Source organism: Pelophylax lessonae, assembly GCF_965119305.1.
Source record: "Pelophylax lessonae genome assembly, chromosome: 2".
NCBI classification, from domain to species: Eukaryota; Metazoa; Chordata; class Amphibia; order Anura; family Ranidae; genus Pelophylax; species Pelophylax lessonae.
This window is the reverse complement of record NC_138769.1, coordinates 393,026,523-393,044,433: the sequence shown is the minus strand read 5'-3', so window position 1 is coordinate 393,044,433 and position 17,911 is coordinate 393,026,523. Positions and strand designations below refer to the sequence as shown.

The following is a 17,911-nucleotide window of genomic DNA, read 5'->3' as shown; positions in this document are numbered from 1 at the left end:
ACACGGGGTATCTCCGTACTCCGCATCAGAATGTATTTTGGGGTGTAATTCCACATATACCCATGGCATGCGTGAGCCATACATCATTGCAATAAATGCATTTATAAAAAACGAAAGTTGAAAATATACTTTTTTTCTTTTAAGCCCGTGGTGTGTGAAACACACTCAAAAGACTTAACACCCGGTGCATAAAAAAGTGCACACACGCAAACGTGAGACACACAAAAAAGTGCACAAGCGTACACATGGCCCTCCTCCGAAGAGGAAGGGCCCTGACCCTGATCCCCCGGGGCGCGAAGCTCCTGACAGGGACCGAGGTACTCACTTCAGGGGGACTGCCGAAACAGCCCACCCCGAGTACTAGGTGGGGCTCCCCCGAAGGGAGACCCCATGAGAGAGGGCGAACTAAGCCAGAAGGCCATATCCACCCCCTCCCAAGACTTTCAGGGCAGGCCCGAGGACCTACGCCGTACAAGTCGTGCAAGTGCTCAACCAAAAAGGGACAAACGTGACACACAACAAAGAAAAACAGAGTGGGGAAAAGGGAAGTGGAGAAGTGCTGGGTAGTGCCAAAGTGCAGGACCTTGGCAGGCCCCCCGGCCAGGAATAAAAAATTCCTCTGGTGCTGGCCAAAAGGCCCGCCCCAAGAGGCATGTGCTGAAAAAGTGTGATGGTGCAGTGACCAAGGTGCCGAAAAACTCAGGTGAGCTGCCCCTCACCAGTGAGAATTAAGGCACCCCTGGGCTGCCACCCCAGGGGCACGTACACCACAGGCTTTTTCGGTCTCAGCCCGAGGCCAGACCCAGTGTAGCCCTATCCTGTCAGGAGGCATCAGAACTTTTGACAGCTTAGGGAGAACCTGCCTTCAACTGGGGACAAGCCTTTTGCAAGGCCAGATTCAACCGAGGAGGAAAGGTCCCCCCACCACCATCCGCCATTCCTTACCAATCACATCCAGGAGCAGTACTAACCGGAAAATTGGCGAAACCGGCTTTCTCGCTCCCTTCAAACTGACAGGGGCGGACCCATTCAAATCAGAAGGCAATGGACCCATCCGGCTTTCTCTGGTGTGGCTTACTTCCCGGTCCTCCAGTTACGCCCAGAGCGCCCCGGTTAATTTCGGCCCCCACCGATACTAACCATCAGGTTCCATACCAACTGATAAGAACAGATACTACACTTGATCTTAGCCAAAAGGCCGAGAAGCTGAAGTTGAAAATGAAAATATACTAGACCAGTTATGGATGGGGGTGGGTTGGGGGAGGTTTGGGCTGCTCCCTCCCACCTGTCTCCCATCCATCCATTAGCAGCCATGTGGTTCCATTGTGGAGACACTCAAATTAGAAAGTGTTAGGACTGCAGGTAACACAGGGTGCCGTGTAGTGGCCCTGCAGCTTACACATGCGTTTGCAAATGCGTGTCAACTAAACCCCTGTTCTTTATTTATATCATGAGACAGGTCTACTTGGTTGGTGGCAGACTGGAGGGTGAGTACATCAGACTGGGGGCTGGCTGGCTTCCATGCACCTCTTTTAATCCTTTTCAACTTTCTTTTTTTCTGATACAGGGATGGAGACACTGGGCATTACCTGCTGGTGTCTCACTTAAAGTCCCACATAACCTGCATTGTTTAAAAATGCATTTATTGGATATTGATAATAAGTAGAAAATCTTTTTTTCCTCAAAATTTCTTTGGTTATATCGCAAAAAATAAAAACCGCAGAGGTAATCAAATACCACCAAAAGAAAGCTCTGCTATAGCAAAAATTGTATCCTATATGTGGTTTCCTGTAAATACATGGATTTCATATTCAGTCTTGTATCACGCCTGCCAGATGAAGAAACCCAATATGTTTTCAAAAGCTTGAATTTATTTTGCAAATATTTTGTTACGTATTATTAGAGCTGCATGATTCTGGATAAAATAATTATTACAATTTTTTTTTGCCTAGAAAAAAGATTACGATCCTTACGATATTTAAGCCAAAAGACTGGCCAAAGGACCACTGCTGAAACAGAGGAGCCGCATCCAAAGAGGCATCACAGATAAACTGCAGACCCTGGACCATCTGGTCTGCCAGCTCAGCAAAGGCGGGGGGGCTGTTCTCCCTCCAGGTCACGGTGCAAAAGCTTAGCCCAGCAAAGGCGGGGGGGGGGGCTGTTCTCCCTCCAGGTCACGGTGTAAAAGCTTAGCCCACTCGATCTGAGGAGACAGATGAGGCAGGGGAAGGCGGGGGGCACTTATCGATGGATGGGACTTGGAGGGCCCGCAGCCCCAGAGAGGGGATTAGGTGGGGCGATGTGCTCCAAAGACTCCATGAGTCCCCAGGGGGACCCCACAAAAAAGTGTAAAACACTGCCAAGGGACAACCCCCACTGCTCTGGCAACACCACCCGGTTGCCAGTCACAGAGCACCAATCGATCCGCAGCAGAGAGGGCGAGATTTCAATTTTTTTAACGATTAATCCTGCAGCTGTACGTATTATATGATATAATGCTATCCAATATAACAAAGGTCCTCTCACCTGGCAACATCTGGATTTTGTTTGCACAGCAGCAGCACCTGCTCTGTATTAATGAATATTGCCCAACATGGAAAGCAACACAGCATTAGGATGAGAATTCCTCTCTGCAGAACGATGCCCACACGCTTCAGATTTCTTCCCCCATAAGTCTAAAAGGAGTATGTAAAAAATTGATTCACAACCACAATTCACAAAAAAAAAACAAAAAACAAAAAAAAAATTGTGCCATGATCAAATCAAGTGATGTTATCATCTGACAGAACAGGAAACACAGACAAGACACTTATTCTCTATGAAAGAATGTATTATTCCCTGGGGGTATTGTATAGTGTGATAGAGTGTGAAGATGCTTTCACAAATGAGATCATATGATTATTTAACTTAAAAAAAAAATTAAAAAAAATAAAAATATATATATATATATATATATATATCCTATAAAGTCTAATATTTTTTAATAAAGTGAAGAAGGGTTAGATTTTCCACCATATTAACCACTTTACCTCCGCTTACATGGAGGCTACTGCGGCAAAGTGCCGCGATCCCGTCCAGCGACGTAGACCTACGTCGCTGGACTCCGCCCCTTGTGGGCGGCGCTCGCGCGCCGCCGGAGGCTCGCTCCCGCTGTGTTCATTCACAGCGGGAGTCGGGCCAGCGGAGGAGCAGCGGCGATTGCCGCTGCTCTGCCCCGATCGTCGGGGATCGAGTCTGGAGATCCGCCCGCTGTATGTAAACACAGCAGGCGGATCTCCATAGTGACAGGGACTGACAGATCGGAGTGTTCAGCATAGCTGGACATCCGATCTGTCCTTCTGTCACACAGTCACCCCCCCCCCACACGTCAGTAAGCACCAGGCATACATTAACCCCTCCCTCTCCAATAAAATTAACCCCTTCCCTGCCAGTGTCATTTTTACAGTAACAGTGCATATATATAGCACTGATTACTGTAGAAATGTCACTGGTACCCCCAAAAGTGTCAAAAATGTCAGTCAAGGGTCCGATCTGTCCGCCGCAATGTCGCAGTCCCGCAAAAAAAATCGCAGATCGCCGCCATTACGCGTTAAAAAAAAAACACCAAAAATGACAGAAATCTTTCCCTTAGTTAGTAAACGCAATAACTTTTGCGCAAACCAATCAAAATACGCTTATTGCGATTTTTTTTACTAAACATAGGTAGCAGAAAACAAATTGGGCAAAAATTAAAAAAAAATTTGATTTTTACATTTTTTTGGGGGGGAATTTCATATAAAAAAATGTGAAAAATATTGTTATTTTTTCAAAATAAACGCTATTTTTTTGTTTATAGCGCAAAAAGTAAAAATCGCACAGGTGATCAAATACCACCAAAAGAAAGCTCTGTTTGTGGGAAAAAAAGGACGTAAATTTCGTTTGGGTACGGCGTCGCACGATCGCGCAATTGTCAGTTAAAGTCGCACAGTGCCGAATCGCAAAAAGTGGCCTGGACGGAAGACAGCAAAATCCTCCGGTGGTAAAGTGGTTAATAAAGTAAAGAAAGTTTAGAATTGTCATCACCACCATTTTATATTGTTTTTTATCCCTATGGGAGAGATTTCCCCTCTTCAACATAAGACAAGGGCAAAGCTACACAAAATGACATGTCTTTAAGCTATAGTAAACTTAATACAACAAATTGAGGAAAAGCATATTACCACAATATAATGCCCTTTCAAACACAAATGAATAAGCAAACGTATCATATGTGGTTATACTATTGCTGCAGCTTATTAGTGATTTTGTCTGCTGTGGCTGAAGCCAGTGCCATCTTTACAGAAATCTCCTGCTGGCTTCACAACCTGAACTTCTGCCCTTTTTCTACCTCACGCGCATGCACGGTTAGAATAAACCAAGCCTGATGGTGATACTGATAATTGTTAGCAATCTCATAGGATAACACTAATGCCGAGGAGTAATGCTAAACATGGCACATTGTTCTACAGATTGAAGGCACACTCAGCGTGCCTTCAATCTTAATTCCAGTGCATATGCGTGCGTGGCTTAAATGCCAGAAAGAGGGTAATATCTCCTAAACAGAGCACCTTGAAACATTTTGAAAGACACCTATTAGTAAGGTGTAATATTCTGATTTAAATGGCACAGATTTGTGAAGTAGAGTTTACTACCATTTTAAGGAAAATATTGAATCCAATCTATATAAAATAATTTAGGAGTACTAATACTGTAAATAGGTAGACTGACTATTTAAAAGGGAAGAGGGTTAATGATCATCCTTTAGTGCAGGGATCCTCAAACTACGGCCCTCCAGCTGTTGCGGAACTACACTTCCCATGAGGAATTGTAAAACTCTGACATTCACAGACATGATTAGGCATGATTGGAATTGTAGTTCCTGAACAACTGGAGGGCCATAGTTTGAAGACCCCCGCTTTAGTGGATACATTTAAAAAATACACAGTGTTGTGCTATCTACTTGTAGTTTACTAGCACTATAAACAGAGCCAAAAGTTCCTTTTACCAGTGTAATGTCACGAATGTTTGTTTTTGGAGTTAAAATGACAAGCTCCTTTTCCAATGTGAGTACACATGAACAGCCAAGGTAAAAAAAAGTATTCGCTTGTGCAATAAATGGCATGATAATGAAGGCAGCAAAAGGTGACGCACAAGGAAAAATGAAAAAAACCTGTAGATTTGCAACTTCCTGTGTAACCAACCCACCTCCACCACACTGAATTTTAAATAAGGATCCCACATTTTCCTGTACCTGAAACATATTTGTATATCAACACAGTGCAATGCATTAAAGCCATGTTGGCTCACAGTGCTAGCACCTCCACTCAAGGCCTGATCCTTGTATGCAGCGGTTTCTGGGTCTTTAACAAATTGCTGGACAAAATGTTGAATTTGTACATTTTCCTGGAATTCTCTTTAAGAAAGCATGCACACTGGGTATTTACACAGCTCTTCTTAATGCCTTTCTCCTACCAGGAGAAGAGCAGTGTTCAAGCACATCAAGCAGTTGGGCGTCGAGTCTTTATTTCATTGTCCAGAATAATAATTTCTTCTGGCCATAGAAGTGAATGCATGCCCAAGTGCTTAAGCGCGTTTAGGTGTGTCAGACGTTTTTTTGCCAAAACACTGCTGTTCCTAAATGTGCTACCAGTGGGCATGTGTGTGTGTGTGTGTGTGTGTGTGTGTGTGTACACATAAGCCAACATTGAGGGAGTTTAGAGGCAAAAAAGAAAAAAAAATGGAAGACACCACTAGAAGTGACGTTTAAAAAGCCCAGTGTGCATGAGGCCTCAGTCTATACAACTTCCGTAGTTTATTCTGTAAACACAGTTCACTTTATGCAAAATGAACAGAATTAGAATTTGTCAACATTTTTATTTGAACTACTTAGCATACCTGAGACATTAGTGTATCACAAGCAGAGGCTAAACCTGAGCCAACAGATATCCCTGTAACATTGATAACCTGTTGAGGTAAAAAAAATAATAGATGGTTAACCTTGGTACTTAATTCATTGATATGACCACAACACTGGTTACTGAGAAATAACCACAAACATCTTTTTGTCAAGTAGGCAACAGTGCAGAATCAAATTGCTAGATCTGGAACTTAGTAAAATAACAAGTTCATTGGGAATACCACTGAACAAATATCCTAATGGTCAAAATTCATTCAGGTTCAATATACCATACAACAAAAGTCACTTATCTCAATGCCACAACACAGTCCCCATATACGGTCATAGAAGACAATCACTGGTAACTAATGGACATTATTAGCCGTGCTGGATGCTACTACAATACAGTTGTTCAGTCAATGCAATTTTGCTGCACAATCAAGTGAAGGATTCCAAGTCAACCAAGCAGGTTAGACTGTGGGCTAAAGGCCTTTGAATTAAAGAAGATGTAGGAGGAAAGAAAACCACTCTTAGGAGTGGGACTATGCAGGCACTGACACAAATTATATATGTGATGTAAAGTCATGAAAGATTTTAGTCTTAGATTAGAGATTTTTGTAAAAGAATATACCATCTATTGATCCAAAATATAAAAAGGGACATCCTAGAAACAGAGTCCCAAAATGCATATAATTTAAAACAATGTATAAAAGTACACATGAACATGTACAGAAGCGAACATTAAAAAAAAAATGGCAACTGAACTAAAATGATCCCATATTAGGCCCCATTCGATGACGTCATCGGGAGACCCCACCCCCTTATGTCACAGATGATGTCGTCTGACATAAGGGGGCGGGCCTCCCGATGACGTCATCGAGAGGCCAGCCCCTAATGGCTATATAATAAGCTACAGAGACCGGAGACCGGCATAATCACCGGGGACAGCGTCGGAGGAGGACCGGAGGAAGAAGAAGAGCCAAGAGCAAAAGAGCAGAAGAGCGGACAGCAAAAGAGCAGAAGATTGAACAGCAGAAGAGCGGAGAGGAGAAGATCAGAAGAGCGGACAGGGAGAAGAGCAGAGTGGAGAAGACCGGAGTGGAGAAGACCGGATGAAGATTTTAAATAAACTTTCCAAAACGTCTCCTGTCGTTATTCACATACACTGCCTTTTATGAGGTGAATGGGTAGGGGTACAATGTACCCCATACCCATTCGCATAGGGAGGGGGTCCGGGATCTGGGGGGCCCCCCTTGTTAAAGTGGGCTTCCAGATTCCGATGAGCCCCCTGCTCGCAGACCCCCACAACCACCGGCCAGAGTTGTGGGGATGAGGCCCTTGTCCTCATCAACATGGGGGCAAGGTGCTTTGGGGTGGGGGGTGCAGAGCCCCCCCTGCCTCACAGCACCAGCACCCCCCCATGTTGAGGGCATGTGGCCTGGTGTGGTCCAGGGGGTCGCTCGCTCATCCCCTCCCCTTTCCTTGCCTGCAGGGCTGCATGCTCGGATAAGGGTCTGGTATGGATTTTGGGGGGGACCCCACCCCGTTTTATCGGCGTGGGGCTACCCTCAAATTCCATACCAGACCTGAAGGGCCTGGTTTGGAACCTGGGGGGGACCCCTATGCCGTTTTTTCCCATTTTGGCGTGGAGTTCCCCCTCAAGATTCTCCTCATCCTCATCCGACTTGCGGTGCGACTTCCATTCAAATCAATAGGCTCCCATAGGGAACCATTGATTTTGAATGGAAGAAAAAAAAAATGTATAACGTGGCTTAACGCACGTTAAGCAACGTTATAGCAACGTTATTCAGCCTTTAGCAGCGTCAGACATTTTTACAGCTGTAACGCTGTTCCTCAGAACATGCAGGCTGTGGGTTCTTGTTGCAGCTTAAAAACGCCTAGGCCACTTACAGCTCAGAAACGTCTGTGTGTGCATGAGGCCATAGAATAACATGGAGGTGCGTTTTTAGGCTTCAAAAAGAAAACGCCTGACGCTACTTACAGCGGCGTTAAAAACGCCCCGTGTGCATGGGGCCTAAATATGAAATGGTTTTAGAAAACTCTTCGGTAAATAAACATCAATAAAAGGTTACATTGTTTCACAAAAATCTCTACTAAACGCTCATGATGTTACATCAAATATAGCTTTTATTTGTGTCAGTGCGGGTTTCCTTTCCTCATACATGTTCTAAAGGGATGACAGCACCTGGCAACACATAGCCAGCTTTCTATATAGTCTTTATTAAAGAAGAGGCAGATAAAAAGGCACTTTGATGTATCTGTATTTTCCATATTTTGGACTACAACACAGGACAGAGGCTAAATATTTACAGACCCTGGGTTATCCAATCACCTGAAGGTACCAGTCCATAACTCCAGTTCTGTGAATATTTAACCTGGGTCTGGTACTGTACGATTGAGATAAGCGCTCTTGAAGATTACTCAGGTTGTAGTAGATTATTCCCTTATTTTCTAAGTAAATTAAACAGTAACACTGCAACTAAACATATTTCACTTTTCAATAAACAGATTTCACTTTTCAATAATTAAGAGGGGACAAGACAACTGCTTACAATAAGAGATTACTGCTGATTGACTACTATGTAATAACACACTTGGCTCTATGTTTAAATTTAATAAGCCTGGTTGTATTTGCCTCATAAAATTCTCATGCATTTTAAGCTGAATTCCACAAATTCAGCTACTTTGAAAAAACTGCAGGAATACCATGAGTTAAAAGAAAAGTATGCCTTTAGAGTTTTTTTTGAGCATTATACTTATCTAGGTGGATGCAGCATCGGTCTGATGCTGCATCTGTCCCCCCCGGCGCCTCTACACTGAGAACTGAGCGATAGAACACTGCCGATCGCCCGGTTCTAAAAGCTCCCGAGCAGAGAGCTCCTGACTGTCAATCAGCAGCTCTCTGCTCTGCCCTCCCATCACTCATTGGAATGCTAAGCTGTGGAGGGGTGTAGAGGGGCTGGCTCAGGCTATCAGCAGCTCGCTGAGAGGCTGAGCCGGGTGTCGGTCCAGGCACCTGGTGGATCCAAACTTCCATGGTCATGATGACGTGGAGCCTAGACTGACATCTGTGACGTCAGCAGAGAGCGGACTTCAGACTGCTCTCTGCTGAAAACGGGTCACAGTAGTACAGAACGAATTGCATTCCTGTGATCCAATAGGAGATTTACAGCCAAACGAGCTTTGGCTGTACATCTCCTTTAAGTCTAACGAGGTGCCTGCTGTCTGGTCTTGTAGGCTTCTCTCCATTATTTACATCTGACTGTTTCATTGTGCTCCAAGAAGAGAACTTCCGGTTCTCCCAGTTGCTCACTGTGGTCTTCGTTCCTTAATGAACAGTCATTGGATCTGTTATGCACACTCCTAATTCTGCCCATTCACAGAAGCCTTTGTTATATGTGAATGGATTTACAAAATACAAAAGCTTCTGCGAATGGAAAGCAGAAGGGCAAGCATTGCTGCTGTGTGTTCTTCTCTCCTCTCACAACTGTCCTCCGGGAGTGCAATAACTTTGTCTTCATATATGTAATAGAGAAGTCTCAGAGATGACATGCACCTACTTGGATTTATCTTAGTGTGCCTTCACTTTTTGTAAAGTTGCTGAGTTCCCGGAATTCGACTTTAAAGAAACTGTGGTCACCTTGCCTATTCAGAGCAAAGTGACAAATTCTGGTAAAAGTTTAGACCTTGGCCAGCTTAAGCTGAGCATAAACCGTTATTTTTTTTAGTTCAGCCAGCGGGTTAAAAAAAAAAAAGACAAATCCATCCCTCCATCTATAAAATGAAGGTGGATGGAGGAACCCCAAAACTGGGGCTTTGTAATCGGATAGCAGGACTGTCTGTCTGTCAGTGACTGCAGCCACCAGTATATTTTGACAGCAAACAGTTTCCAGCGTCTCTGTCTGTCAAACAGGGAGGGCCACACACACACACACACATTGATTCATCTATGCCCATTGTTAAAGTCACCTTTGCAGCCCTCCCTGATACACTTTCTTCTGCTGCTGCCACAGCTAAATACCCTGCGGTTCTGGGTATGGAGGGACCTGAAGGGAAATCTCCCCACCAGGACAATAAAAAAAACAAACAAACACTACAGGGAGTGCAGAATTATTAGGCAAATGAGTATTTTGACCACATCATCCTCTTTATGCACGTTGTCTTACTCCAAGCTGTATAGGCTCGAAAGCCTACTACCAATTAAGCATATTAGGTGATGTGCATCTCTGTAATGAGAAGGGGTGTGGTCTAATGACATCAACACCCTATATCAGGTGTGCATAATTATTAGGCAACTTCCTTTCCTTGGGCAAAATGGGTCAAAAGAAGGACTTGACAGGCTCAGAAAAGTCAAAAATAGTGAGATATCTTGCAGAGGGATGCAGCACTCTTAAAATTGCAAAGCTTCTGAAGCGTGATCATCGAACAATCAAGCATTTCATTCAAAATAGTCAACAGGGTCGCAAGAAGCGTGTGGAAAAACCAAGGCACAAAATAACAGCCCATGAACTGAGAAAAGTCAAGCGTGCAGCTGCCAAGATGCCACTTGCCACCAGTTTGGCCATATTTCAGAGCTGCAACATCACTGGAGTGCCCAAAAGCACAAGGTGTGCAATACTCAGAGACATGGCCAAGGTAAGAAAGGCTGAAAGACTACCACCACTGAACAAGACACACAAGCTGAAACGTCAAGACTGGGCCAAGAAATATCTCAAGACTGGTTTTTCAAAGGTTTTATGGACTGATAAAATGAGAGTGAGTCTTGAGGGGCCAGATGAATGGGCCCGTGGCTGGATTGGTAAAGGGCAGAGAGCTCCAGTCCGACTCAGATGCCAGCAAGGTGGAGGTGGAATACTGGTTTGGGCTGGTACCATCAAAGATGAGCTTGTGGGGCCTTTTCGGGTTGAGGATGGAGTCAAGCTCAACTCCCAGTCCTACTGCCAGTTTCTGGAAGACACCTTCTTCAAGCAGTGGTACAGGAAGAAGTCTGCATCCTTCAAGAAAAACATGATTTTCATGCAGGACAATGCTCCATCACACGCGTCCAAGTACGCCACAGCATGGCTGGCAAGAAAGGGTATAAAAGAAGAAAAGCTAATGACATGGCCTCCTTGTTCACCTGATCTGAACCCCATTGAGAACCTGCGGTCCATCATCAAATGTGAGATTTACAAGGAGGGAAAACAGTACACCTCTCTGAACAGTGTCTGGGAGGCTGTGGTTGCTGCTGCACGCAATGTTGATGGTGAATAGATCAAAACACTGACAGAATCCATGGATGGCAGGCTTTTGAGTGTCCTTGCAAAGAAAGGTGGCTATATTGGTCACTGATTTGTTTTTGTTTTGTTTTTGAATGACAGAAATGTATATTTGTGAATGTTGAGATGTTATATTGGTTTCACTGGTAAAAATAAATAATTGAAATGGGTATACTGTATATTTGATTTTTGTTAAGTTGCCTAATAATTATGCACAGTAATAGTCACCTGCACACACAGATATCCCCCTAAAATAGCTAAAACTAAAAACAAACTAAAAACTACTTCCAAAAATAGTCAGCTTTGATATTAATGAGTTTTTTGGGTTCATTGAGAACATGGTTGTTGTTCAATAATAAAATTAATCCTCAAAAATACTCATTTGCCTAATAATTCTGCACTCCCTGTATGGTTAAAACCCTTCCCTACACTATCCAACATTAAAAACAGGTTTTGGCTATACATACACTTTAGGGTAGCCACTAAAGGCCTGAAATATCCAGTTGTTTGTCATCTCTTTAGATGGTGACAACTCGCAGTAATTTATATCTCTGCACTCTCTCCCAAGGCGATGATCGCAGTTTCAATCTTGGAAGATAAAAATGTAATTCCTTAACAATGTTATACAGAGTCACAAACCTGGACTGGGGCTGATTTGAGAAGAGGGCTTCCCTTTTGGCTAACTGCAAAGCAACCCTGAAGGTGAGAACAGGGAGTGCTAGGCTCAAAGAAGGATGGGTGCTCTTAAGGTAGATCTGCTGAAAGCTGCTTGCAGCACAGTGGAACTGGATAGCCGCCAGCTGGTCTGTCAGGACAGTTTGCAGGACCTCCATAGCCCCAGGCGTGTAACAGAACCAGGGCAGAGACTAGTGATGCACCGAAATTTCGGCAACTTAAATTTTCGGCCGAAAATGGGCTTATTCCATTTCGGCCCAAAATGGGTTAAAGATGCCGATATTAAAGATGGCCGCCGCGGGCGCAGCGCAGGTTTCAAAAGACCCGCCTCTGGCCGGCGGCCCGCCTCCCTGTGATGTCACTACTACTACGATCTGTGCATGAATGAACTAACACACCAGGCGGGCGGGCGAGCGGCCGCTAATAGCTGTAACTAAGTGAGCGCTTCACTTCCCTATCAGGCGGGTATCTCCTCTGACAGGGAAGTGAAGCGCTCACATAGTTATAGCTATTAACGGCCGCTCGCCCGCCCGCCCGGTGTGTTAGTTCATTCATGCACAGATCGTAGTAGTAGTGACATCACAGGGAGGCGGGCCGCCGGCCAGAGGCGCGTCTTTTGAAAGGAAGGACACCGGAGAAGCAGAGTGACAGTAAGGTGATTGCATCCTTGGGATGGGGAGGGACGCTGAGGCAGGGGGGGAGGGTGTACTGTCGAGAGGGACGCTTTTGTACTGCCGAGAGGGACGCTGAGGCAGGGGGGGAGGGTGTACTGCTGAGAGGGATGCTGAGGCGGGGGGGGGGGAGGGTGTACTGCTGGGAGGGACGCTGAGGCAGGGGGGGAGGGAAGCTGAGGCGAGCTTACCATTGGTGTTAGTATTATGCAGCATGAGGGGGTTAATGTATTGCCACTGCTGGTCACTGATGCATTAGTGACCGACCAGTGGCAGTTAATTAACCCCTTTGTGCTGCATTAGTGCAACCAGTATCAGTGCAACCAGTGTTAATTAACACTGATACTGGTTGCACTAATGCAGCACAAAGGGGTTAATTAACTGCCACTGGTCGGTCACTAATGCATCAGTGACCAGCAGTGGCAATACATTAACCCCCTCATGCTGCATAATACTAATACTATTGGTAATTAAATTAACCTCTTGCCAACCCGTCACAGTACATATACTGTGCAAGGGTGGCAGCGACAGGTGTACATCGCTGCCTGTTTTTGGTGTATGCCCCTCTTCTATCTATTTTAAAATTATTAGGGGGAAAAAGTCATTTTCGGTTTCAGTTTTCGGCCAAGGGCATCCTGCATTTTCGGTTTCGGCCCAGAATTTTCATTTCGGTGCATCCTTAGCAGAGACCACAGGCAAGGTGGCACCCAAGGAATAGGAAGGAACAGGCTGGCAGGACCAGACTGAAGAGGCTTAGTCAGGATGGGAGCCAAAGTCATACATAGGAAGGCAAGCCAGGGAGTAAGCAGAAGGGTAGTCAAGAGCAAGACAGGGTCATACAGGGTAGAGCAAGAAGAGTCCTTTAGAACAAGCCGGGTCAAAACCAGGGATCAGGCAGCAGAGAAGTCCAGAGGCAAGTCTGGTCGGTAACAGGTAATCCAAAGCATACAGGAAACACGGACAAGGAGTACTGTTAGCTGAAGATCATCCAGCAAAGTCTAAGTGCAGCCACTGATCTTGGCGCCAGTTCTGTCAGCAGGTGTGCGTGAACATGCATCAGTGGGAACGGTCGCACTCATGTGCATATTTCTGCACAAACACACACGACTATGTGAAGTATTGGCAACTATGCTACACCTTTCCGTCAGAACCTGCACATTTTTAATCTTCTGTCTTTTTCAGCACATGCTCATGTTTATTCCCAAAAGCACCCAGACATACAGTCATTGGGCAACGTAATGTTTTTGGCAGCTGGGCAAAGGAATTCTGCTAGGTTTATTGCACTACTGCATTACCCAAAAAATAGAGTTCCAACCTATGATTTACTTGCCAATAAAACAAAAAATTATATAAATATATCTATATATATAGATATATATATATATATATCTCTATAAAAACTGAAACATAAAACATGCCTTTTATTTATGATACTTACGGCTACAGCAAGTATTACGGAGTCAAGTTCAATCTTTCCCAAATGGCCACAGAAGATTGTGCTCACAATGCTAATGGAATATACCATAATCTGAGAAAGAAACTAAAAACAAACAAACTCATTAGAATTATGCAGCTTTGTGTTTTAAGAATAACGCAAAACAATATTTTCTGCTAGCCTTGGAGCAACACTAGCTGTACATTTTTTGGAACAATTTAAGAATATTAATTTTGTATATCTTTCTGCTAGGGGTTAGCCAAAGTTCTAACTGAGCACACTAAAGGCTCGTACACACGTTTTCGAAAATCATGTCTTTGAAAACGCCCACTGGGAGGGGCGAAATGCGTCAACTTACTTCCGGTCTTGTCAGCAACATCATATGTCACTTCCGGTAAGGTGGAACGCAAGCGGAAGCGCGGTGAAACGCACGCCGCTCGTTACCGCATAGACCGAACTAGCAGCATGCTGTAACCACTTTCCAGACACCTTGGAGTTTAGCCACGAGTGACATGATGAGCCCATGATTATTGTGAACACTAAGTGCACATCTGTATTTTTTATTAACAAAACTTATTTTGTATATATCTTTCTGCTAGGGGTTAGCCAAAGTTCTAACCGAGCACACTAAAGGCCCGTACACACATTTTCGAAAATCAGGCGAAAAATACCGCTGTCGAAACGATCGTACGATAATCGGATCGTTAATACACGGCTTTTGAGAGACAATCACGACAGTTCATTTGATATTATCTGATCAGACAAGCACAAAATTTTCATTTAATCGGTACAGTTGTCGTTCGAAAATACAGTAATACAGCGCATAACATCTCTTCCGATTTTTTATTCCGTCATATGAGAAACTCTTCATGTTCAATACGTGACTAAAAAAAGAAAATAATAATAATAATGGACGATCTGTCGTTCGATTTTCGGATCGTGTATACGGGGGCTTTAGTCAACATTCCCAAACAGTAAAAATTGCATAAGAAAGCATCCCAGGTTTGAGACTTCTTGGAAGGGAGGAAATGCTCTGAGCTCTGGTTCTCGTACAAATGATCAGGACCCAGGAGAATCGGATCCCGAACACCTGATCAATTTAATAGCCTGCAACTGGCTATCACATCTATCACTCACTCTATAGCCCGTGTTGTTTCTCCTCTGAACAGTTACATTGTACCTTTTTCTCCTTGTTGGAGGAGGTCTGTAAAAAATAAATAACCAGATCAGGACTTAAAGCGGAGTTCCACCCTAGTTATACATTTTTTTATAAAAATACCCCCGGGACAGTCAGGGCTAGCACATTCCACAATGGCTAGCCTCTGATCTGTCCCGGGTTGCACTTACCTTTCAGGAGAAATACTTACCTTGAAATTGTCTTCTCCAGCGCTGCCATCTCGGGTGTGGGCATCTTGAAGCCAGCGCGATCCTCTTCCGCGTCCTCTTCGGTCCTCTTCCTCCTTCTTCGGTCCCACGATGCACTGCACCGGCCCCGACGTCACTTCCGGGTCGCGCGCGTCATCCCTCCACAGCTTCTGGGCATGCCCAGAAGCTGTTTAGAAGGGAATGACGCGCGCGCCCCGGAACTGACGTCGGGGCCGGTGCAGGCGCAATGATTCCTGGGAGCGATGACGTTCAGCTCCCAGGAATCATTGCAAAAGCCAGGAAGTGACGAATCGCCGTGGCCGCCGAGGGGAGGAAGAAGGAAGTAAGGTGAGTATATTTTCTCTAAAAGGTAAGTGAAAAAAAAAAAAATTGCGATTATCCATTTGTTTTTCAGGTGACCGGGAGCGAGAAGATGGAGGTAAGTATAAATTTCGGGTGGAACTCCGCTTTAATTTAGTTTAGTGAGTGTCCATGGTACTGTCAGTGTGTCAAGTGTTAGTGTACGTGTCAGTGTAAGTGTTTTTGTGGCAGTGTTAATGTCAGTATCAGTTAGTCACAGTGTTAAGCCTAGTACACATGGGCGAAATGTCGGACGACATTCGACCCGTGTGTACGGCAGCCAGCCTGACAAAAGCCGGCAGTTCAGCCAGCTTCTGTCAGTGTCATGAGCGAAAAAGGACTTCTGATCGGCTCTCGATCAGCGCTCTCAGCCAATGGCTGAGAGCACTGACCGGAGCAAGCATTCTGGCGGGGGGAGGGGGGCACCCCCTTGTCAGAACACAAGAGCACAGAAGGGGAGATCGCTGTACTAATGTCAGATTGTTAGTACAGCAGCTCTGACCTGAGCTATTCAATAAACCGCTGGGTTAAACACAAAAAAAACACACACCAAGATATAATTCACCTGGATATACTAAGTAGTTTAGATGATATGTACAGATTAATTAACACACATCAAAGTTGCAAAATTGGGCATGGGCATTACACTAGGTTCACAGTGAACACGTGCTGCTCTGAGAAAACGTTCAGGGCTGTCATTCGTTCTGAATGGCAACCCCACGCATGTAAAAACGCAGAGCGTTTGTGGTTGCAGAAACTGCACGGAAATCGCATGGTTAATATAACCATACGATTTCCCTGTGGGCCTTGTTTTGAAAAAGGAGCATGCACCTTTTTCTGCGGTAAACGCAAGCACAGCAACTTATTCATTTAGATAGGCTGCCGAGCCCATGCAAACACAGGCCACAAACCCCCCCCCCGCCGCGGCTCTTGGCTCTCCCTCCTGTCGAGTGAGTCTTCATGCTCTTGAATTGCTGCCCTGTGTGTCTATTCACACATTGAGTGTGACTCCGCCCCATCCCTGCTCTCTCCTCACTGGCTCACTTGCTGTGATTGACGGGAGCCAAGGCGCTGTTCCTGTGCACATCGCTGGATCGAGATGGGGCTCAGGTAAGTACAGGGGGGGGGGTTGGAGGGGCTGCTGCACACAGGTGGTTTTTTACCTTCATGCATAGAATGCATGAAGGCACGAAAACCTTGAGCCTTTATAACCACTTTAGGGACCAAAGAGGTTTCTCAACACTTTGAATATATTTCCCATTCAAACCTAATATCAACCTTCATATTTGCCAAAATCTAGCTTTAGGTCAAAAAAAAAAACACAACCCTGCTTTAGTGCCTCTCAGTAGAACCCATGAATGTCACCAAAAATGGCTGTGTCAGCAACCCAGGGGAGCAGGGATATTACTCCCCTGGTCACATGACAGTTCTCAGGCCTAGCTAGGCTAAGCACCATGACAGGGAAGCAGATCACATGGCCTGTTCACTAGCTATGCGGGACTCAGAAAAAGAATACAGACATGAAAATACTAATGCTTGTATGCATCTAATTTTCTTCCACTTCTCCTTTCCACTTCTCTCCACAAGCAATTACTGCAGTCTTATCCTTCAAATCTTTCAAAGTCTTCTTTACAATCAGCCTGTTAGGCTGGCCATAGGTGGCTAGAATTTCAAACTAAATTCAATTGAAAGTTTTATTTCTTAAGACTTCATGTACACATAGCCTATTATGACTGCCGGAAAATGCAAAACATGGCAAAATTGTGTCGGCAGTTAACACATTCCTATCCTGAATGCAGTTTTTCCGTGTTCAAAAGAGGGGAGGTTGAACCTCTCCTAACTCCTCCCCTAACTGCAGCAGCTCCTAAAAGCCTATAGAGTTGAGTTTAGGAGCTTTGGCAAAAAATAAAAAATAAAAATAAAAAACACGCTAAAAGCTCCTAAACTCAAGTTAAGGAGATGTAGTGTACATGGAGGCTATGGCATTTTTTTTAACCAAAGCTCCTAAACTCAACTCCATAAAAGCCTTTTAGCAGAGTTTAGGAGCTGCTGCGGTTGGATAAGGTTCAACTTCCCTCTCCTGAAGGCAGAAGAATCACATTCAGGATAGATACGTTTTGATCGCCGGCCGTGGGAAAACACGGCAAAACTGCAGTACAATTTTGCTGTGTTTTCCCTCAGCCGAGGTAAACGATGGCCTAATGTACATAAA

The 17,911-nt window shown here is 44.7% G+C and overlaps 1 protein-coding gene across 1 annotated transcript in view; it reads right to left on the bottom strand.

Moving 5' to 3' along the window:
• LOC309546397 (multidrug and toxin extrusion protein 2-like) overlaps positions 1–17,911 on the bottom strand; it is a 167,737-nt gene that overhangs the window by 132,513 nt on the left and 17,313 nt on the right. Inside the window, exons 2-4 of the mRNA XM_082246056.1 lie at positions 13,978–14,079; positions 5,914–5,982; positions 2,527–2,675 (exon numbers count right to left, since the gene is read on the bottom strand). Coding sequence (XP_082102182.1) covers positions 2,527–2,675; positions 5,914–5,982; positions 13,978–14,079 — 320 coding nt within the window. The remainder of the gene's footprint in view (positions 1–2,526; positions 2,676–5,913; positions 5,983–13,977; positions 14,080–17,911) is intronic.